Source organism: Gambusia affinis, linkage group LG03 (genome assembly GCF_019740435.1).
Source record: "Gambusia affinis linkage group LG03, SWU_Gaff_1.0, whole genome shotgun sequence".
NCBI classification, from domain to species: Eukaryota; Metazoa; Chordata; class Actinopteri; order Cyprinodontiformes; family Poeciliidae; genus Gambusia; species Gambusia affinis.
Genome location: NC_057870.1, coordinates 30,407,827 through 30,432,029, shown reverse-complemented (window position 1 = coordinate 30,432,029; position 24,203 = coordinate 30,407,827). Strand labels below are relative to the sequence as shown.

Below are 24,203 nucleotides of genomic sequence, written 5' to 3'. Positions count from 1 at the left end.
TATGAGCTCAATCACAAATATATTTATTGTTTTTTATCTGTTATTTAGGTCTGAAAGTGTTAATTTTAGCTTTCCAGAGTTTCAGGAACTTCTTTAGAAATGTGAACTTTGGACGGCGACATTAGCGTCTGTTCTGCTGCTACATGTTTAGCATTGAGATGCTATTTTAGGCCTGAATAGCTTCGTTGATAAGCTAACCAGGGAGAGAACTAAAACATGCACGATGCCGGTGTTCTGAATATCAGTGCTTCCTGGTCACATATTCCTACCGTAGCACAGACAGGTAGCCAAGTCTATCCGTCATGTTTACAAACAGAAAACTATAGCGGGTCGTGTTAATGTTAAATATATTGGATAACATTATTTGAGTGACGGGACTGAAGTGGAAGCTTAGCAGTTGTGATTAGATTAGCATTGGAACAATTTATATACCACAAAAAGATCACTTCCTTCATCTGAATATCCTACCTGTTCAAAAATATTTTAAGTAGTCGAGGCGTTTGTAAGAATAAAACAGTATCAGACAGAGGAAACAGGTTTTCCACTGAAATGATAGGATATGATTCATGTACACTAATATTACACCGCTATCACACAGCTTCAGTCTCACATATTATCGCTACCAACATTTATTTAGCAAGGTTTAGCAATAAAAAGTGTTATTAAACTAAAATATTTTAAAGGATATGGATGGAAAAACCCCACAAAACACCATATTTTATCCTGATTAACCGCCAAATAATACTTTGTTTACAGTAACAAGGGGAAGCTGCCTGCCTCACCTCCAATCAGTTCTCTGGTTTCTGATCGCTCCTCAGCCACGAAACACGTCACACACACAGCTGGTGACAACAAACACTGTGCATTATGGACATGAGCTAAATTATGGAAAATCAGTTCATATATGAAATGTTTTTTAACCACTTTATTGGCGGCATAGAATGGCAGCCAGTGAGAAGTTGATCAACCCCAGGTGGGGCTCACCTGCCGCTGCCTCACCTGCCGCTGCCTCACCTGCCGCTGCCTCACCTGCCGCTGCCTCACCTGCCGCTGCCTCACCTGCCGCTGCCTCACCTGTTGCTGCCTCACCTGCTGCTGCCTCACCTGCCGCTGCCTCACCTGCCGCTGCCTCACCTGCTGCTGCCTCACCTGCTGCGTTTCTGAGCATTTGAATGGGAAAATGCAAAAATTCAGCGATTTTGAAGAAAAAAATAATCAAAATTGGTTAAAATAAATAAAAAATAAATAATTTACAGTACAAACCACAGGGTAAAAATATCTATCTAAATAATTTTTTCCATTATATTTCTCCATTATGACAGGTGAGGCTCTGCATCACTTGCGTCCAGTGACCACACCTCACTGGTAACTATGGCAACCAGTGGCAGTTCTTTCTGTAGTCTGGTTGGTTCTTCACATCCGTCCTGTTGATAAAAAATCCATCAGACAAGTCCGCTCTGAATACTAAACAAAACTGTGACGTCACAGTGTGACATCACCAGCCATTATATAAGCTCCTCACATCATCAACTTTCATCACAGCCGTTTAGCAGCCTTGTTAATACGCTTCTCTTGAGAATTTCTTTAACTTAGAAACTGAAACAAACAAAGCTTACAATGGAGACCAACCAACATAGAATCCAGGAGGTTGCATCCGACAACTTTGTCAAAAAGGAATTGCAGCCACCAATGACACCCAGGCGGAGGAAGAAGAAGGTGTCGTTTTCAGTTTGGTTGGAGCAGCAAGAGCTGAAGACGTCTGCTGAAAACATCCAACAGCAGGACGCTTCACCTCTGACTGACAATGGATCGATAACCAAAGCTCTGGAGGCAATCGATCAGAAAGGGGACAGTGAGTCCAAGGAGAAGAACCTGGTACCATCTAAAACCTGGTCGGAGGAACACGTCCCCGCTGACCAAGAGGTTTCTGCAGAAAACACTGAGAAGCAGAACGAATCCCTGGTCAGTGGAGAAGAGTCCACCGCTGGAGGGCAGGAGAGAGTCGAGGTAGCAGAGAAAGAACAGCCCTCCAAGTCAAAGGAACAGCAACCAACTATGAGACGTATCAAGAAGAAAATGATACCATTCCACATCTGGTTGGAGAAACACGCCCCTGTTGAGCTTAGGATTTCATCTGAAAGCACTGAAGACGTTTCACTGGTTGCCAAACAGGAACTGACCTCTGTACTTCAGGAGACAACAGAGAAGGAGCAGCCCCTTCAGTCCGGCACTGAAACTGTTGAAAAGCTGCACACTTCTCTGCCTGAAGAAGATCATGACCAGAAAGATTCCTTAAAGAAGGAGATCTGCACAGAGGAACCTGAGATTTCTGTAACGCAACCGGTCACTGAAAAGAACGACGTCTCCAAACCGCAGAGGGAACTGGATCAGAAAGGAAAAAAACAATCCAAGACTAAACGCATCAAGAAAACGCCACTGTTGTGGAAATCTTTTCCCGAGCCTGATGCCTGCATAGATCTGTCAATTTTTTCTGAAAACAGTGACATTCATAACGGACCTCTCCCAGAAAACCAAAGTCTTCAGGCAGGTTTTCCCAACAGCGGAAAGAAGATGTTTTGGAAAATGCTGCCCAAGTCAGAACCTCGAGTAGATATACAATTTTTTACAGAGAATATTGAAGCCCAAAGTGTTTCAATGCCAACGCAAGATCTTGATGTGGTATCTTCCTTGAAAAAGGAAAACTTTTCCAAGAACACCGTCTTCAAAACGCTGGAGCAAAAAGAGCAAAAAGAGCAGAGAAGTCCGTCTCCTGGAAAGACAACAAATCAGTGTACGTGTGTTGCTAAATTCAAAGAAACTGAACTGGAATATATGGAAGTACAGAAGTACTTATTCAAGCAGCTTGATGAGATGTTCAATGTGAATCACAAACTGAATGCAAAACTTGAACAACAAAAGGATCTGATCAGGAAAGGACTCTCAGAGAGACGACAACAAAAGATTTCAATGGTTTCTGTTGAAACTCAGACTGATTTTCAAGAAACCCCAAAGCAAAAAACAGTCCAGTACTCATCTGCTTCAACTCAAACAGAGATGGATACACTGGAAACCAGTTACCAGGTAAAACCAGTCCATCAAACGAGTTCAACACAAACGCAGATGGATACACTGGAAACCAGTTACCAGGCAAAACCAGTCCATCAAACCAGTTCAACACAAACGGAGATGGATACACTGGAAACCAGATGTCCAGTCAAACCAGTTTATGAATCGATTCCAACCCAAACTGAGCTGATTTTGTTGGTAAGAAAACAGCCCTCTGAAACGGAGCTGAATGGGCGTCAGGATCAGGAGAAGCTGTTCAAGAGATCAGCAGGTAAGAACAGGAGAAAGTCAGGAAAGAAAGCTGCCTCTGTACTGGAGACTCTTAGCAATGAAAAGGTTTCTGGAGCAAACTGTGACCAGCAAAACATTTCAGCACCAGAGATAGTTGGGGATGAGATTGAGACAAAAGAAACAGTGATCAGTGAACTACAGCAGATCACTGAAGAAACTGTTTCTGAAACCCAACAAACTGGAGACCAGGAAGATCAGAAAAAGACAATAAAGAAATCGAAGACGTCCAGACGTAAGATCAAGAGAAAGGCAGCATTAAAAGCTTCTTCTGAGTTTGAAAAGCTCAACAATGAAATTGTTTCTGGAGAAAACAGTGAACAGAAAGTTTCAGTACCGGAAACAGTTGGAGATCCAACAGCTTCCATAGAAACCAAGATTGAGACAAAAGAAACAGTGATCAGTGAACCACTGCAGATCACTGAAGAAACTGTTTCTGAACCCCAACATAATGGAGACCAGGAAGATCAGAAAAAGACATCCAAGACATCGAAAACATCCAGACGTAAGATCAAGAGGAAGGCAGCATCAAAAGCTTCTTCTGAATTGGAGACTTTCAATAATGAAAACGCTTCTGGAAAAGACTGTGAACATCAAGTAGTTTCTTCTCTAGAAACAGTTGGGGATCCAACAGCTTCCATTATAAACGAGATTCAGACAAAAGAAACGGTGATCTCTAAAGAACAACAGATCATTGAAGGAGAAACTATTTCTGAAACTCAACATAATGGAGACCAGGAAGATCAGAAAAAGACATCAAAAACCTCTAGACGTAAGATCAAGAGGAAGGCAGCATCAAAAGCTTCCTCTGAGTTTGAGAAGCTCAACAATGAAATTGTTTCTGGAGAAAACAGTGAACAGAAAGTTTCTATACTAGCAACTGTTGGGGATCCAACAGCTTCCATAGAAACCAAGATTGAGACAAAAGAAACAGTGATCAGTGAACCACAGCAGATCACTGAAGAAACTGTTTCTGAAACTCAACATAATGGAGACCAGGAAGATCAGAAAAAGACATCGACGAAATCGAAGACATCCAGACGTAAGATCAAGAGGAAGGCACCATTAAAAGCTTCTTCTGAATTGGAGACTTTCAATAATGAAAACGCTTCTGGAAAAGACTGTGAACATCGAGTAGTTTCTACTCTAGAAACAGTTGGAGATCCAACAGCTTCCATAGAAACCAAGATTGAGACAAAAGAATCAGTGATCAGTGAACCACAGCAGATCACTGAAGAAACTGTTTCTGAAACCCAACATAATGGAGACCAGGAAGATCAGAAAAAGCCATCAAAGAAATCTAGACGTAAGAAAACGAGAAAGATGGCAGAGAAAGCTGAACTGGAAACAGGAAACCCGATAGAGACAGAACAAAACTTGGTCCAAAACACCAAGAGATCAAAAACAGATTTAGAAATTATACCGGAGATCCCCCAGACAGCTTTGGAGGAAATAGAAACAGAATCTTGCAAAGATTCAGAAGATGTAATGGATAAAGTTCCTGTAGTTTCCACAGAATCAGAGAGTGGTCTGATGGAAACACCGAGAACATCCCCTCCACAGGTAAACGGTACATTAAAGGAAGAATTAATCCAAACAGCTCAGGAATCAGAGGCTCAAACAGCTGAAGATCCAGTGGAGCAGATCAATGTCTCTGATGAAGAAGAGATCCCCATGAATAAGATTTCACTGTGGAAGCGTTTGAAAAAGGTTTTGTCTCCAACGTCTCTGCGCAAGTTCAAAAACAGATGTAAAGTCCATCCAGCGTAGACTTCATGTCTCCAGTATGTCAGATTCAAAAGAGCGATGGGGCCAGGTGTGGTTTGGGTGATCAGTGGTAATTTAGAAAGAGCTGCTGTTGTTGTTAATTGGACATTTCAATATTAAAAGCCAGGACTGCACAGTGGGGAACGTCTCCCTGTGTAGCTGTGGGTTCACTCCGGGTGCTCCGGCTTCCCCCACATCCAACAACATCAGCACTCATGATCATCCAACGAAAGAGTTTTATTTCTAATTCTAAACAGAAAATTAAAAACCTCATTTATTAATTAAAGGGAGATTTGGAAAAAGAAAATGTAAACAACTTGGAACAAAAACAGACTTTTAGAAGTCTAAACTTATACAAATTAGGACAAAATTTGAAAAATATTTATCTTTCTGGTCAAGATATAGATATAGAGATATATCATGTTTATCTATATCTATATATCTGTATAGATAGATAGATATAGATATATCATCTATATATCTATATCTATCTATCTGTATAGATAGATTTAGATATATATATAGATGATATATATATATAGGATATCTATCTATCTATATCATCTATATCTTGACCAGATATAGATGATATATTTATATATCATCTATATCTATCTATCTGTATAGATAGATATCTATCTTTCTCGCTCTATAAATATATAAATCTATATATAGATATATATATATCTAGATATATATCTATACACATATAGATATATCTATATATATATATCTATATGTATATATAGATATAGATATATCTATATCTATATGTATATATATATATATATATATATATATATATATATATATCTATATAGATATAGATATATATATATTGATATATCTATATGTATATATAGATATATCAATATAGATATAGATATATATAGATATATCTATATCTATATGTATATATATATATGTATATATATATATATATCTATATCTATATAGATATATATATATCTATATTGATATATCTATATGTATATATAGATATAGATATATATAAAAGTAACATGCACTGATTTAATCATAATAATATTTACAAATGTAGACCACCTGCATGTTGTTGTTTATATAAGGAAATTTTGCAGTCAACGCTGGAAGGCAACAGGATTATTTTTCTACATGCCATCCATAACCGCGCTGCCGCCGTATGAAACTCGGAAATGTAGGTATTATTAGTTCAACTCAAAACCACGTCTTTCTCGCTCTCTTCATTGGCCAGCGTACACTCAGACTCGTTGCCATAGCAACTGTCAACAACACCCCTAAATAAACCTCTGAAATATTCCCCACACAGAGCAGGACATTCAGTGTGCTGCAGCGGTGCGGTTTTAGGCTTAATGTTTATTTTGTGATTATTTATAAGTGATCGCTGTGGTACGTTGACGTTACTGCAGGAGTTCCCATCCTGCATGTTTTAGTTCTCCCTGGTGGTAGCATCAACCTCTCCAGCATGTCAGTGTTCCTCAGGCCTTCTAACGAGCCGTCGTTGGATCCAGGCGCGTTAAGTGTACCAAAAGAGTCAAAAGGATTATTTTCTGACTTTATCAACAACCCAGCGGTAATAATAGTAGGTGAAGATTGAACACCTGACTCTGTAGTATTTCAGCTTTTACGTTTCTGATGATCCAAACATTCCTTCCAACTTCCACTCCAGACAGTTTTTCAATCTTTTCTTTTCCTCCTTTGACCTTCAGGTAATGTTCAAGGTGAGACAGGCCAGAGCTACACCTCCTCCTCCGCCTCGCCGCGCCCGGATCCGCCGCACCAGCTCCCGCCGCTCGGGCTACGCCTTCTCCCACGCGCAGGGCTACGGCGACCTGGTGACGTCGGGCCGTTTCCTGAGGCGTCCCGCCGTGTCGCGGGCGTCGGGTTTCCCCCAGGTGGGCCGCGCCGCCACGGGGTTCAGCCCCATGGGCCGGTCGGCAGGCTACAGCCCGACGGGCCGTCCCCAGAACCTGAAGGTGCCGGACGTGGAGGTGACCTCGCTGCAGATGTACAGGACGTTCAGCGACGCCGCCCCATGAGAGAAGGAAGCTAATTAAACCTCTGGAGGGAAACAGAAACGCTGAGGTTTTAGTGGGAATTTTTTCGCTGACAGTTTCATTTAAAGGAACGTTAGTCCTCACTTCAGAGAGGTAAACGGTTTACTGGCGTCAGATGTCTAAGTTTGAACCTGAAGGAACCAGCAGATGGGACGCTAACGGACGGATCTACTTGACGACAGACACAGAAACAGATCAGTGAGCTTCCAGGCAGCAACAAGCAGAGGATGGAAGTGATTTAACGTGTTGGGAAACACAGAGTGTCATCATGTTTACAGACTGCCCAGACCTTCATAATCCTGGGAGTCCAGAGGCAACGCAGAGCTTCGTAAAGAGGGAACAACCAGCAAAGACACGCTGCTGTCACTACTTTACTCTTATTTTTCTCTTCATTTGTGCTTCCTTTAGCAGGTTAGGATACATCGATGGCCTGTACAAAACATGTTCATTAAGTTTGTAACCTAAAATTATTTTAAATAATGAGATTTCCTGTCAAAATGAGCTGCTTTAGGACCTCTTGTCACTTTAAATCCAAATATGCTGGCCACGCCCCCCAATTCAACGATTCCACTCACACGTGAAAATGGCTGCAGACACATCCACGATTATACAACCGTACATATTTGAAAAGCAGAAGTGGAGTCTTCTGCACAACCAACCTGAATACAGGAATTGGTTTCTGGATACTTAATCAACAAGTAAACACTTGTCTTTTCCAGCAGCCATTGTACAGCAATAAAACCAGCTGTATGGAGCTCCACTTTGGTTGCTAAGTAACGGCACAGCGTGACTCAACAATATGAAAGTTTTTGAAACGAGTCGTTTCTCAGACACAAAAAAACATGAACATATTGCCAAAAATTGTCTTTTTAAGCCTTTCGGCTGTTTTTAGAAGCAGTATTGACTAAATTTAAGAACAAAGACATGGAAAAATGTGAATTTTGCATCATAGATCCCTTTAACTATCTCCTCCTTTTTCTTCTGGTGTGTAAAAACATCCCACCATCCAGTCCAGCCGTCCTGAGAGAAAACAGCATGTTTAAAACATATAAAAGTTTTACTCCTGCTCCTCTTTTTCTGTGGTATTTTGGTTGTTTTGGGGGATTTGTTAAACACGTTTGGATTTGAATAGAATGATTTTTTTTATTGTTTTCATTATTCAAATAATTTTAAGGGACTTAATCAGGTGTTTATAAGCTGTAGCCACTTGGCTAGAGAAGCATATCAGCCGTTAATCCTGAAAAGTCTCTGTGTGAATTATAATTATATACATAAAGAACATGCAGCCATTCTAAACAAACATCGTATTTTCAGAGTTATGAATATCAGGACGCGTTAAAAATAATGTGATTTTACTCGAAGTGTGCAAAAACGTTCAACAGATTCCTATCTGTCATTTCTACAACAAAGATGAAGCAAAAGTGGAAAAGATAAAATAGTTTTTTATAAAATAACTAAGTACACCCTGTAGCAGTGGTTTCCAGCCTGGGACCCTCTTATTATCCACCTCATTGGTTTTTGCTGCTCCTCTTTAAATTTCTATTTTTTAGCTTTGAATACCAAGCAGAAATGTTTTATCTTTTTATTCCCCATAATTCTACGTGTGATTTATTTATTATTCAAAACTGTAAAGGTTTTTAATTAACAAATAAATTAATCAAAATCCCCCAATATTGGTTTTGTCTTTACAGAAATTAAACTTTTTCCCTGCAGATGTTCATTAAATCTCAATACTCCAGAAGGATTTTATTTTCTGGTTTTAATTCTTTATTTCATTTCTCTATTTGTGGATTTGATATTCTTCAGTTTTAAAGTGTTTTACATATTGATCAGTAATATTTTGTACTGCAGCTCTAAGGAAACATTTCTGTGGTTTTGAGTTCATCCGTTTTGGTCGTTTCTGTCAAACTGTAGACACACTACAAACACGGCCGGTTTTACCTGCTCAGTGACGCTTCCTGGTCAGTTCCTCGTCTGCCCACTTGTTGTTGGTGCTTTCACAGTTAGAGGTGACCATACCAAAAAAAAAGGATGCTGAAATTATTATTATGAACTTTATATTGTCAGAAAACGTTTCATCTTCTGATCAGAAATCATGTAAAGTCGTCAGTTTTTTGTCTTTATTTTGCAGCTGGATTCTTTAAGCAGTCACTTAAAATGCTGTTTCACTTGATCTGCTCACCTTTGAATGCAAACTTTGAAATTAAAAAACATGGAGATGATAATAATGTGTTAGTTTGGTCAAAACAGGGATGATTTCTGTCAATGAACAATTCTTAAGTAAATATTTTATACTATATTTTTAATATTTCAGTATTTACACAAATATTTAACAGAAAATTGTATATGCATTTTTTTAATTGGTTAAGAGAAAGTGCTTTTTGCTTTTTTTTAAGTTTTGTTTTTGCCCCAAATCCAGTTGAATATGCAAATTTTATCCGTGGAGATGAACCAAAGAAATTTAAAGCTTACATGTTGTAGATGACTGTTTATGTTTATTTGATGCTGGAAATCAAAGTTGAACTTGGATTTGTTTTTTTAAATTCAAACAAGTCAAAAGGAAAAAGTTTTGTTGCATCTTCTAGTTGTTCTCAGAAAAGATGACATTATTATTCTTTTGTCATTTTTGGATCAGAACTTTTTCTGGATGCTGATAATTCAACATTTTGCACGGCAGCTAACAGATGCAATAATTCCTGTATGCTTTTCATTTTAAAGATTGAATATATATATGAATAATGTCACATCACCTTAAACTGTGGCATCACGTCACCGAGTGCCTTTCTGCAGCGGGAACTTTATGTTTTCTGCTGTGCTGCTTATCTGCATCGTTGCTATGGTGACGGGATATATGATCACTTCCTTTGATTTATCACACTGCACTTCTGATTAATGTTTTGTATCTTTTTATACACTTCAGATGTATTATCTGAAATAAAGATACCTAAAAGACGAACATTTTCTCCATGACTCAATGAAAAACCTTCTTAAAGCACTTTAAACTGTTTAGTTTTATTTAGGATCATAATAAGTCACGTAGAAAAACATTTCTGTATTTTAGATCTGCATATTGTCAATGTTTTAAAACATTTTTGCATCCTTAAATTTGGGCATTTTGATTAAAAAATGTTTCAAAATGAACAATTAATCCTGATGCAGAAAACTGTGAAAATCCTTTTGATTCTGTCACCCCTGGTGAATAAATGAGTCCGTTATGCATATCTCTATGGATCTGGATCAGACGTGTTGTTGCACTGCTCCTTCCGTCCACTAGATGTCCTCAGTCTCCTTTGTGTTCATTGCTCACCTGTGGTCTGTTCCGTCTGCAGCCCTACAAATATATTCTTCTGAGCTCATTTCATTCCAAAGCAACTCTTCATTTTTTGTTTTTACTACTTTTTTTAAAAAACAACAACAACAACAACAAAACAACAACTGGCCCATGTATTAATTAAGTGCAGCAGTATTTGTGCGTCAACTCATATATGTACAAAGTAAAAGAAATTGTGAAGTTTTAACATTTACAGATAGCTGTTGCATCAAATATTTGTTGGAATGTATTTTTAATAAATTCATAATGCACACATTTACAGATAGCAGTTGCTACCAGTTACCTCCAGCAACAACCTGGGAAATAACTTTCTTTCTGGAAGGAAACCAGAAAGTAAGTTAACTTGAAAGCTGCTGGAAAGTCAGTACCAACACTGAACCCAAACAAAACAAATACAGGAAAAATGACCCAATTTCAACTACTTAATTATAAAACCCTAGAGGAAATTATAAGTCAATTAAGCTCCAGTTCTTGCTGTCTGGATGTTCTACCCACACATTTCTTTAAGAAAGTTCTGCCTGTTGTTGCTACTGATCTGATCCAAATAGTAAACTCATCGCTCTCATCAGGTGTTTTCCCCCAGGCTTTGAAAACGGCAGTAATCAAACCACTGATAAAAAAGAACAATCTAGACAAATCACTACTGCAGAATTACAGGCCGACCTCTGACCTCTGACCTCCCATTCATCAGCAAAGTTATTGAAAAAGTTGTGTGTAAACAGTTAAATAGCTTCCTAACGATAACCAACTGCTTTGACTCCTTCCAATCTGGTTTCCGGTCTCACCACAGCACAGAAACTGCCCTCGTAAAAGTGTTCAATGACATCCATATAAATACGGACTGTGGGAGAACCACAGTGCTGGTTCTGTTGGACCTCAGTGCAGCTTTTGACACTGTTGACCATGAAATATTACTGAATCGACTGGAGAGTTGGGTCGGACTCTCCGGTCCAGTGCTTAACTGGTTTGAATCGTACATAAAGAACAGGGATTTCTTTGTTTCAATTGGAAACTTCACATCAAAGAGGTCAAAGGTCACATGTGGGGTACCCCAAGGTTCAATCCTAGGACCCCTCTTATTCAATATCTATATGCTCCCACTAACTCAGGTTATAACAGGAAATAATATTAGCTACCATAACTATGCAGATGACACACAGCTCTACATTATGATGTCACCAGGAGACTCAGAACCCATCCAATCACTGAACAGATGCTTAGAACAGATAAATGTGTGGATGTGCCAAAACTTCCTCCAGCTGAACAAAAACAAAACTGAAGTTATTATTTTTGGACCTAAAGAGGAACGATCTAGAGTCAGTGCACAGCTTCAGTTATTACAACTAAAAACCAGTGATCAGGCCAGGAACCTGGGAGTAGTGATGGACTCTGACCTGAACCTTCAGAGCCACGTAAAGACAGTCACAAAGACGGCCTTCTATCACCTGAAGAACATTTCCAGGATTAAAGGACTAATGTCTCAGCCAGATCTAGAGAAACTCATCCATGCGTTTATCTTCAGTCGTATTGATTATTGTAACGGCGTCTTCACAGGTCTGTCCAACAAATCAATCAAACAGCTACAGCTGATCCAGAATGCTGCTGCTCGTGTTCTCACTAAAACCAGGAAGATAGAGCACATAACACGAGTTTTAAAGTCTCTCCACTGGCTCCCTGTAGCTCAAAGAATAGACTTTAAAATACTGTTGTTAGTTTATAAATCACTGAATGGTTTAGCACCACAATACATTAAAGATCTGCTGCTGTTGTATCAACCTTCCAGACCTCTCAGGTCTTCTGGTTCTGGTTCTGCTCTGCATCCCCAGAACCAGAACCAAACGAGGAGAAGCGGCATTTAGCATCTGTGCACCAAAAATCTGGAACAAACTTCCAGAAAACTGTAAAACAGCTGAAACACTGACTTCCTTTAAATCTCAACTAAAAACCCACTTGTTTAGAGTTTTATTTGAAACGTAATCAATGATAAATTTATTGACGGAATCTGACTTGATGTTGTTTTTATTGTTGATTCTATGTTGCATTGTGTTTTTGTGTTTGATTTGATGTAAAGCACTTTGAAATGCCTTGCTGCTGAAATGTGCTATACAAATAAAATTTGATTGATTGATTGATTGAAAGTTTCTTAAAATACCTTATAAATTTAGAAAATTAAACCCTATATATAACCATGGACTTTTTAAGTTGTCTAAAACATTTTATTTAATATTTTTGTGTTTACTTTTCAAGTAGCCTAATTGACAGAGGAAAATCCTGGTGTTACTAAAGGCAGCCCAGCATACAACAATCTGAAAACTGTGGATATAAATTATGTTTTATATTCCAGCAAAATAATTACTCAACATATTGTTATAAAAAAATATCTATAATTATCAGAAAAAAGTAGTCCATGTTGCCGAAACCAGATAGGATAACAAGATTGTTGTAGTGGAACAATACTGTAATAGGGATAGAAAAAAGATTTGCCTACAAAATTATGTTTAAATTTCTGCTCATCAGTTTCTAACGATAAAAAGGAAAAACCTAATGCTATCTAAATTGTATTGTTTTAGATTTAGATGCAAAAATATATTTTTATAACTGGCTTCTAATCATAAATTCAAATAATAATAATAATGTTTACAAACAGAAAACTATAGCGGGTCGTGTTAATGTTAAATATATTGGATAACATTATTTGAGTGACGGGACTGAAGTGGAAGCTTAGCAGTTGTGATTAGATTAGCATTGGAACAATTTATATACCATAAGAAGATCACTTCCTTCATCTGAATATCCTACCTGTTCAAAAATATTTTAAGTACAGGGCGTTTGTAAGAATAAAACAGTATCAGACAGAGGAAACAGGTTTTTCACTGAAATGATAGGATATGATTCATGTACACTAATATTACACCGCTATCACACAGCTTCAGTCTCACATATTATCGCTACCAACATTTATTTAGCAAGGTTTAGTAATAAAAGTGTTAAAATAAAATATTTTAAAGGATATGGACGGAAAAAACCCACAAAACACCATATTTTGTCCTGATTAACCACCAAATAATAACTTGTTTACAGTAAATGGCAGCCAGTGAGAAGTTGATCAACCCCAGGTGGGGCTCAGCTGCTGCTGCCTCACCTGCTGCATTTCTGAGCATTTGAATGGGAAAATGCAAAAATTCAGCGATTTTGAAGAAAAAATAATCAAAATTGGTTAAAATAAATAAAAAATAAATAATTTACAGTACAAACCACAGGGTAAAAATATCTATCTAAATAATTTTTTCCATTATATTTCTCCATTATGACAGGTGAGGCTCTGCATCACTTGCGTCCAGTGACCGCGCCTCACTGGTAACTATGGCAACCAGTGGCAGTTCTTTCTGTAGTCTGGTTGGTTCTTCACATCCGTCCTGTTGAGAAAAAATCCATCAGACAAGTCCGCTCTGAATACCAAACAAAACTGTGACGTCACAGTGTGACATCACAGTGTGACGTCACAGTGTGACATCACAGTTTAACTCCAAAGGCAGAATTCTGACATCACCAGCCATTATATAAATTCCTCACATCATCAACTTCCATCACAGCCGTTTAGCAGCCTTGTTAATACGCTTCTCTTGAGAATTTCTTTAACTTAGAAACTGAAACAAACAAAGCTTACAATGGAGACCAACCAACATAGAATCCAGGAGGTTGCATCCGACAACTTTGTCAAAAGGGAATTGCAGCCACCAATGACACCCAGGCGGAGGAAGAAGAAGGTGTCGTTTTCAGTTTGGTTGGAGCAGCAAGAGCTGAAGACGTCTGCTGAAAACATCCAACAGCAGGACGCTTCACCTCTGACTGACAATGGATCGATAACCAAAGCTCTGGAGGCAATCGATCAGAAAGGGGACAGTGAGTCCAAGGAGAAGAACCTGGTACCATCTAAAACCTGGTCGGAGGAACACGTCCCCGCTGACCAAGAGGTTTCTGCAGAAAACACTGAGAAGCAGAACGAATCCCTGGTCAGTGGAGAAGAGTCCACCGCTGGAGGGCAGGAGAGAGTCGAGGTAGCAGAGAAAGAACAGCCCTCCAAGTCAAAGGAACAGCTACCAACTATGAGACGTATCAAGAAGAAAATGATACCATTCCACATCTGGTTGGAGAAACACGCTCCTGTTGAGCTTAGGATTTCATCTGAAAGCACTGAAGACGTTTCACTGATTGCCAAACAGGAACCAACATCTGTACTGCAGGAGACAACAGAAAAGGAGCAGCCCCTTCAGTCCGGCACTGAAACTGTTGAAAAGCTGCACACTTCTCCACCTGAAGAGGATCATGACCAGAAAGATTCCTTAAAGAAGGAGATCTGCACAGAGGAACCTGAGATTTCTGTAACGCAACCGGTCACTGAAAAGGACGACATCTCCAAACCGGAGAGGGAACTGGATCAGAAAGGAAAAAAACAATCCAAGACTAAACGCATCAAGAAGACCCCACTGTTGTGGAAATCTTTTCCCGAGCCTGATGCCTGCGTAGATCTGTCATTTTTTTCTGAGAACAGTGACATTCATAACGGACCTCTCCCAGAAAACCAAAGTCTTCAGGCAGGTTTTTCCAGCACCGGAAAGAAGATGTTTTGGAAAATGCTGCCCAAGTCAGAACCTCGCGTAGATATACAATTTTTTACAGAGAATATTGAAGCCCAAAGTGTTTCAATGCCAACGCAAGATCTTGATGTGGTATCTTCCTTGAAAAAGGAAAACTTTTCCAAGAACACCGTCTTCAAAACGCTGGAGCAAAAAGAGCAAAAAGAGCAAAAAGAGCAAAAAGAGCAAAAAGAGCAAAAAGAGCAAAAAGAGCAGAGAAGTCCGTCTCCTGGAAAGACAACAAATCAGTGTACGTGTGTTGCTAAATTCAAAGAAACTGAACTGGAATATATGGAAGTACAGAAGTACTTATTCAAGCAGCTTGATGAGATGTTCAATGTGAATCACAAACTGAATGCAAAACTTGAACAACAAAAGGATCTGATCAGGAAAGGACTCTCAGAGAGACGACAACAAAAGATTTCAATGGTTTCTGTTGAAACTCAGACTGATTTTCAAGAAACCCCAAAGCAAAAAACAGTCCAGTACTCATCTGCTTCAACTCAAACAGAGATGGATACACTGGAAACCAGTTACCAGGTAAAACCAGTCCATCAAACCAGTTCAACACAAACGGAGATGGATACACTGGAAACCAGTTACCAGGTAAAACCAGTCCATCAAACCAGTTCAACACAGACGGAGATGGATACACTGGAAACCAGATGTCCAGTCAAACCAGTTTATGAATCGATTCCAACCCAAACTGAGCTGATTTTGTTGGTAAGAAAACAGCCCTCTGAAACGGAGCTGAATGGGCGTCAGGATCAGGAGAAGCTATTCAAGAGATCAGCAGGTAAGAACAGGAGAAAGTCAGGAAAGAAAGCTGCCTCTGTACTGGAGACTCTTAGCAATGAAAAGGTTTCTGGAGCAAACTGTGACCAGCAAAACATTTCAGTACCAGAGATAGTTGGGGATGAGATTGAAACAAAAGAAACAGTGATCAGTGAACCACAGCAGATCACTGAAGAAACTGTTTCTGAACCTCAACATAATGGAGACCAGGAAGATCAGAAAAAGACATCCAAGAAATCAAAGACCTCCAGACGTAAGATCAAGAGAAAGGCAACATTAAGAGCTTCTTCTGAGTTTGAAAAGCTCAACAATGAAATTGTTTCTGGAGAAAACAGTGAACAGAAAGTTTCAGTACCGGAAACAGTTGGAGATCCAACAGCTTCCATAGAAACCAAGATTGAGACAAAAGAAACAGTGATCAGTGAACCACAGCAGATCACTGAAGAAACTGTTTCTGAAACCGAACATAATGGAGACCAGGAAGATCAGAAAAAGACATCCAAGACATCGAAAACATCCAGACGTAAAATCAAGAGGAAGGCAGCATTAAAAGCTTCCTCTGAATTGGAGACTTTCAATAATGAAAACGCTTCTGGAAAAGACAGTGAACATCGAGTAGTTTCTACTCTAGAAACAGTTGGGGATCCAACAGCTTCCATTATAAACGAGATTCAGACAAAAGAAACGGTGATCTCTAAAGAACAACAGATCATTGAAGGAGAAACTGTTTCTGAAACCGAACATAATGGAGACCAGGAAGATCAGAAAAAGACATCAAAGACATCAAAGACCTCCAGACGTAAGATCAAGAGGAAGGCAGCATCAAAAGCTTCCTCTGAGTTTGAGAAGGTCAACAATGAAATTGTTTCTGGAGAAAACAGTGAACAGGTAGTTTCTATACTAGCAACTGTTGGGGATCCAACAGCTTCCATAGAAACCAAGATTGAGACAAAAGAAGCAGTAATCAGTGAACCACAGCAGATCACTGAAGAAATGGTCTCTACAACTCAACATAATGGAGACCAGGAAGATCAGAAAAAGACATCCAAGACATCGAAAACATCCAGACGTAAGATCAAGGGAAAGGCACCATTAAAAGCTTCTTCTGAATTTGTGAAGCTCAACAATGAAATTGTTTCTGGAGAAAACAGTGAACAGAAAGTTTCAGTACCGGAAACAGTTGGAGATCCAACAGCTTCCTTAGAAACCAAGATTGAGACAAAAGAATCAGTAATCAGTGAACCACAGCAGATCACTGAAGAAACTGTTTCTGAACCTCAACATAATGGAGACCAGGAAGATCAGAAAAAGACATCGAAGAAATCGAAGACATCCAGACGTAAGATCAAGAGGAAGGCAGCATTAAAAGCTTCCTCTGAATTGGAGACTTTCAATAATGAAAACGCTTCTGGAAAAGACTGTGAACATCGAGTAGTTTCTACTCTAGAAACAGTTGGGGATCCAACAGCTTCCATTATAAACAGGATTCAGACAAAAGAAACGGTGATCTCTAAAGAACAACAGATCATTGAAGGAGAAACTGTTTCTGAAACCGAACATAATGGAGACCAGGAAGATCAGAAAAAGCCATCAAAGAAATCTAGACGTAAGAAAACGAGAAAGATGGCAGAGAAAGCTGAACTGGAAACTGGAAACCCGATAGAGACAGAACAAAACTTGGTTCAAAACACCAAGAGATCAAAAACAGATTTAGAAATTATACCGGAGATCCCCCAGACAGCTTTGGAGGAAATAGAAACAGAATCTTGCAAAGATTCAGAAGATGTAATGGATAAAGTTCCTGTAGTTTCCACAGAATCAGAGAGTGGTCTGATGGAAACACCGAGAACATCCCCTCCACAGGTAAACGGTACATTAAAGGAAGAATTAATCCAAACAGCTCAGGAATCAGAGGCTCAAACAGCTGAAGATCCAGTGGAGCAGATCATTGTCTCTGATGAAGAAGAGATCCCCATGAATAAGATTTCACTGTGGAAGCGTTTGAAAAAGGCTTTGTCTCCAACGTCTCTGCGCAAGTTCAAAAACAGATGTAAAGTCCATCCAGCGTAGACTTCATGTCTCCAGTATGTCAGATTTAAAAGAGCGATGGGGCCAGGTGTGGTTTGGGTGATCAGTGGTAATTTAGAAAGAGCTGCTGTTGTTGTTAATTGGATATTTCAATATTAAAAGCCAGGACTGCACAGTGGGAAACGTCTCCCTGTGTAGCTGTGGGTTCACTCCGGGTGCTCCGGCTTCCCCCACATCCAACAACATCAGCACTCATGATCATCCAACGTAAGAGTTTTATTTCTAATTCTAAACAGAAAATTAGAAAACCTCATTTATTAATTAAAGGGAGATTTGGAAAAAGAAAATGTAAACAACTTGGAACAAAAACAGACTTTTAGAAGTCTAAACTTATACAAATTAGGACAAAATTTGAAAAATATTTATCTTTCTGGTCAAGATATAGATATAGAGATATATCATCTATATATATATCTAAATCTATCTATCTGTATAGATAGATAGATTTAGATATATCATCTATATATCTATATCTATATATCTGTATAGATAGGTATCTATCTTTCTCGCTCTATAAATATATAAATCTATATATAGATAGATCTATATAGATAGACAGATAGATCAATATCTATCTACAATATCTATCTATATATATATATACATACATATAGATATATAGATATAGATAGATAGATATTGATCTATCTATATCTAAATGTATATATATAGATATAGATAGATCTAGATCTATCTATATGTGTATCTAGATCTAGATCTAGATATATCTATATGTGTATCTAGATATATATCTCTATATACATATATCTATATATAGATATATATCTAGACATATCTATATATTTATGTATACATAGAGATATATCTATATGTATATATAGATATATCCATATCTAGATATAGATATATATAACAGTAACATGCACTGATTTAATCATAATCATATTTACAAATGTAGACCAGCTGCATGTTGTTGTTTGCATAATGAAATTTTGCTGTCAACGCTGCAAAACATTTTTGCATCCTTAAATTTGGGCATTTTGATTAAAAAAATTTTCAAAATGAACCATTAATCCTGGTGCAGAAAACTGTGAAAATCCTTTTGATTCTGTCACTCCTGGTGAATAAATGAGTCCGTTATGCATATCTCTATGGATCTGGATCAGACGTGTTGTTGCAGTACTCCTTCCGTCCACTAGATGTCGTCGGTCTCCTTTGTGTTCATTGCTCACATGTGGTCTGTTCCGTCTGCAGCCCTACAAATATATTCTTCTGAGCTCATTTCATTCCAAAGCAACTCTTCATTTTTTGTTTTTACTACTTTAAAAAAAAAACAAAAAAAACAACAACTGGTCCATGTATTAATTAAGTGCAGCAGTATTTGTGCATCAACTCATATATGTACAAAGTAAAAGAAATTGTGAAGTTTTAACGTTTACAGATAGCTGTTGCATCAAATGTTTGTTGGAATGTATTTTTAATAAATTCATAATGCACACATTTACAAATAGTTGCTACCAGTTGCCTCCAGCAACAACCTGGGAAATAACTTTCTTTCTGCAAGGAAACCAGAAAGTAAGTTAACTTGAAAGCTACTGGAAAGCTTTTTAAAGTGCCTTATAAATTGGGAACATTAAACCCTATATATAACCATGGACTTTTTAAGTTGTGTAAAATATGTTATGTAATATTTTTGTGTTTACTTTTCAAGTAGCCTAATTGACAGAGGAAAATCCTGGTGTTACTAAAGGCAGCCCAGCATACAACAATCTGAAAACTGTGGCTATAAATTATGTTTTATATTCCAGCAAAAATAATTACTCAACATATTGTTATAAAAAAATATCTATAATTATCAGAAAAAAAGTAGTCCATGTTGCCGAAACCAGATAGGATAACAAGATTGTTGTACTGGAACAATACTGTAATAGGGATAGAAAAAAGATTTGCCTACAAATTTATGTTTAAATTTCTGCTCATCAGTTTCTAACGATAAAAAGGAAAAACCTAATGCTATCTAAATTGTATTTTTTTAGATTTAGATGCAAAAATATATTTTTATAACTGGCTTCTAATCATAAATTCCAATAATAATAATAATAATAATAATAATAATAATAATAATAATAATAATAATAATAATAATAATAATAGTAATAATAATAATAATAATAATAATAATAATAATAATAATAATAATAATAATAATAATAATAATAATAATAATAATAATAATAATAATAATAAAAATAATAATAATAAATAAGGCCCCGAAAAAACCAAAATCAGAACTAAAATGCTGTAATTCTGTCCTCAATTGTGACTAAAATGCAGTAAAAGTGAAACCTCTGTTGCCCTCTAGCGGCTATCCCTACTCCTACAACCTGCACATGGCTGGTGCATTTTTGTAAAGATAAAAAACTGACATTTACACTTCCTAATTCGTACACTAATTTTGGAAAGCATATAATTCACCCAGAGCACAACGGTTATTTCTGCTTAACATAAAATCCTATCTGTTGACTAATAAGAAGCATCGTGAAGTGTCCGCAGGTTACAATCAACTTGTCGTTCCCTCCAAACCCACATTTCCCACAGAACACGAAGGCATCACCTGGAGTAGCCTGCTTCACATTGTTAACGTTGATTTCTCCCGTTCCAGCCAGCATTTGTCTTCCGTGAGCCAAACCTGGGTCACCGCCTCCCGCAAAACGCCTGAAATCTCGGCTTCATTTGGCAGCGGGACACACACCGGCACAACGTAAGATACTTTATCCAGTTCCCATTAAATTTGTCTCAGTTTCGGGGGTTGAAAAAGGGGCGGTGATGGTCAGAAGCTAGCGTTTATGTTGATTCTTTTCGGACTGCAGTGGGGTTGAATAAAACGTTACAAGGCAGCTGCTGTTGGTGGTTTTATATTGAGAACAGCTACAGTGTTTCAGGTTTGTACTGTTTTTATGACACGTTTTAGAGTTTTTATCCGCTTACAGTTTGGGGTTATACACCTGTCCGGGTCATAATTTATAAGAAATGACTCAAACAGTCATTTTCCTCCCTGGACTCGTAGCTTAGCTGGTTTCCCATGGCTACACCAAGCTCCCCATGGGTGGTTTGTTTTCCACTCAGAACCGGTGACGATACGTTATTAATTTCTGTTAAAATGGGCTCTATTATGCAATACTTGAGGAAAGATAAACGAGGGGGAACAATAGCGGGTCTGGGTGGACGGATCGCAGGTTCATCTCTCAGCCCGTTTGGGGGGATCCCATTGTTTCCGTTTCCAAACATCTCTGGCCGGGTCACTTACTTTTCTATTCCTCCTTCTGGTGTCTTTCACATGCACCAGAGAGCCACAGCAATGAGGAAGACCGGTGTCCGGGTCCCCGGCCCGACCGGAGCCTGGTAGGGATGGTGCCGCTGTGAGAAGCCGTTCAGAGACGCCAAGAGGACCGGGAGTGCCTGGACAACATGACTGTTTTCAACCCGGACAATGTGGAGGAATTTTACGAAATTGGAGATGAGCTGGGCAGGTGAGTGCTGCTGATTTTTTAAAATGTATTTATTTTGAAGCGTGTTATTGGTGTGTATGAACTTCCCCTTTCTAAGGCTGAGGCGTGTGCAGTTGTTGAAAACACCCCGGGTTTTTCTCTATGGGTTTGCAAAGTGATCTTGTGCATGTTCTACAGCTGTGGGTGTATCTTCTATTAAAAATACATTTATATATGTTTTTCATGCATACATGTTGAAACTGACCGTATAAAATGACCAGTTATCAAAGTAAAAGTAGCACTACTTCAACATATTTTCCCTCAAGTAAAAGTAAAACGTAGCCATGCAAGAAAGTATTCAAGTAAGAGTAAAAAGGTATTTGGTAAAATAGTTACTCTTCTACTGAGTAACTGATCAAATGATCAATTATATAATATTCAAAAATGACATCATCAGACAGACCAAAAAGTAAAGTTAAGAGGAAATTTTGGTATTTTAAGAACGTAAACATTATAATTCATATAAATCAGGCAAAATCAATATTTTATTTCAGTAAAAAAAAAAAACGTACAAAACTTTAGGAAAAGCTGCCGGTGTGTGTCTGTATCTGGTAAAGTTTTGGTTTATAAGTGGCTCCAACCTTCCTATTTTTAATTTTTTATTATGTAAAAGATTCTCTTCCATCCGTCTGTCCATTCCTCCGTCCATTTTGTGATTTTGTTGTTTGTCCATCCACTCATTTATTGATCGATCCGTTTGTCCAAACATTGATCAGTCTGTCCGTCCAGCTTCCTTCCTTCATTAAAACTTTGCGTCAGAAACTCAAAATTGTCAAAGAAATTTGGAAAAACTATTGGAACCTTAAACATCAACAGGAAATCTGATGTAATCAGTTTCCATGTCCAGACCAAAGTAGATTAATAAAATTAAATCTTTTAGTTTTCAAAAAGGTTTTTGTGGTTGAATTAAATGCGGCGTTTGATTCCCGGCTCGACGCTGCCTTGCTCTGCAGAACAGATTGAACCTGGAAGCGGCTCTCCTGACGGTTCCGGTCCGGTTGTTTATCCCGCAGCGTTTTGGGAATATTCAGGCCGTTTTCTGCCGTTTCTCACCGCCCTGCTCCTGCAGCCGAGATGATCTGGGAGCGTTGCGTAATGAGACCCGGTTCTGGCTCCGCTCCAGCACCTGGATCCCATTGCTGCTGCATAACCAACACTTTCTCCTGCTTTATCCATCTCAAGATGTTTTTACAAACTTTTACTACCAACAAATGTTGCTGGGCGATAAGATATTACAACAACCAGTAATATTCTTGTTTTGAGACCATTTTCGAGTAATATTTATCATGCAGTTATTTGATTTATTACTTATTGCGACTATTTACTACAGATTATCTTTTAAGGGACAGAAATTTCTTCTTGGGTTTGAGCAGCTGAGCGGCACAAAAACTTTTATCTCTTTAAAAATGCTGCAAATATCAGAAAAGTTGTTGGAGCTAATTTTGGTTAATTGTAGTGGGAGGTTTCTGTTTAGCTCACTAACATAACCACAGATTTCTAGAGAATTAAAATGTCTCCTGATTAACCATCTGAAGATTATTATTATTATTTTATTATGTTTTTTACTCTCTGCAGAACCACTCAGATGAGTTGAAGAACACAGAAGTTGTTTTATTTTAGTTTGTTTTCCGGATCTGTCTCAGATCAGTGGTACTTTCCAAGTTTGGAGTCAAACAGGAAAAGGAAAAACAAGCAAATGTTTCTATAGAGAAAGAAGGAAGAAACAAACCGTCTTGCTGTGTTTACAAAAACTTCTCCAGAGTTTTTGAACTTTCTGACATTTCTGACGAGTCAGGAGTTAATAATGAAAGCCGGTCTTGTGTCCACCAGCTGCGTGATGCGCTGCGTAAAGGCTGGCGTGCCGACACGCACACACACGCACGCACACACACACACACACACACGCACACACACACACACACACGCACACACACACACACACACACACACACACACACACACACTCACACAGAGAGCGTTTTGATCTGCTGCTGACGCCGTTCTGACTCTGGCAGGCCTCGAATTATTGCCTATTTGCTTTGGCAAAATGAGGGGAATTTAGGAAATCAGCCAAGCGGCGACTTTATCCTGACACTGATCCTGGCTGCTTACGAGCTGCATGGCGGAGACGCCGACCAGCGAAGCACCAGGCGGAGAGGCAGCCATGCAGCTGCAGATCTTTGGTTTTCTTGGTAACCTTTGCAGTCTGATCTGCTCAGCGTTTTTTAAAATGGCTTTTTCAGCTTCTGGTGTCCTTCAAAATCATTTTTTTTTTTTTTACAGTCTTTTTAAGTTTTCTGCAGGTTTCGTTCTGCAAGGTGCAAAGATCCTCCAGTATTTATTCAGTCTAGCAGAAAAGCTAAAACACTAAATCTCACCATTATTAAGATAATAAAATATAACTCTTCTTAGTGTTTTTTTAGATATTTGCACTAGTTTCTAGTTAAAATAATTTGAATTAAGATAAAACTAACTTACAAGTAACTTTTCAGTAAGATATGAGTTTTTTATTTTTCCCTTATAACCAGGGAAATATTATAAAATCATCTGCCAGTGGAACTAATAGTTTTTCACCAACATCAATGAAATGCTGGCTGAAAATAAGCTCCTATGTCTTGCTAAAACAATACTTGTAAGTTTTCTTAATTCAGTTATCCTGAGGTAT

At 38.3% G+C, this 24,203-nt stretch overlaps 2 protein-coding genes across 6 annotated transcripts in view; both read left to right on the top strand.

The window, feature by feature from the left end:
- Positions 1–10,134, top strand: part of LOC122828486 (phospholipid-transporting ATPase ID-like) — a 46,103-nt gene extending 35,969 nt beyond the window's left edge. For all 3 annotated transcript variants that reach the window (XM_044112091.1, XM_044112092.1, XM_044112090.1), the window contains one exon: positions 6,831–10,134. In XM_044112091.1, coding sequence (XP_043968026.1) covers positions 6,831–7,160 — 330 coding nt within the window. In that variant the 3' untranslated portion in view covers positions 7,161–10,134. The remainder of the gene's footprint in view (positions 1–6,830) is intronic.
- A 10,467-nt stretch (positions 10,135–20,601) lies between these two features.
- dapk1 (death-associated protein kinase 1) overlaps positions 20,602–24,203 on the top strand; it is a 72,754-nt gene continuing 69,152 nt past the window's right edge. For all 3 annotated transcript variants that reach the window (XM_044112087.1, XM_044112089.1, XM_044112088.1), the window contains exons 1-2: positions 20,602–20,751; positions 21,337–21,520. In XM_044112087.1, the coding sequence (XP_043968022.1) occupies positions 21,459–21,520 (62 nt within the window). In that variant the 5' untranslated portion in view covers positions 20,602–20,751; positions 21,337–21,458. The remainder of the gene's footprint in view (positions 20,752–21,336; positions 21,521–24,203) is intronic.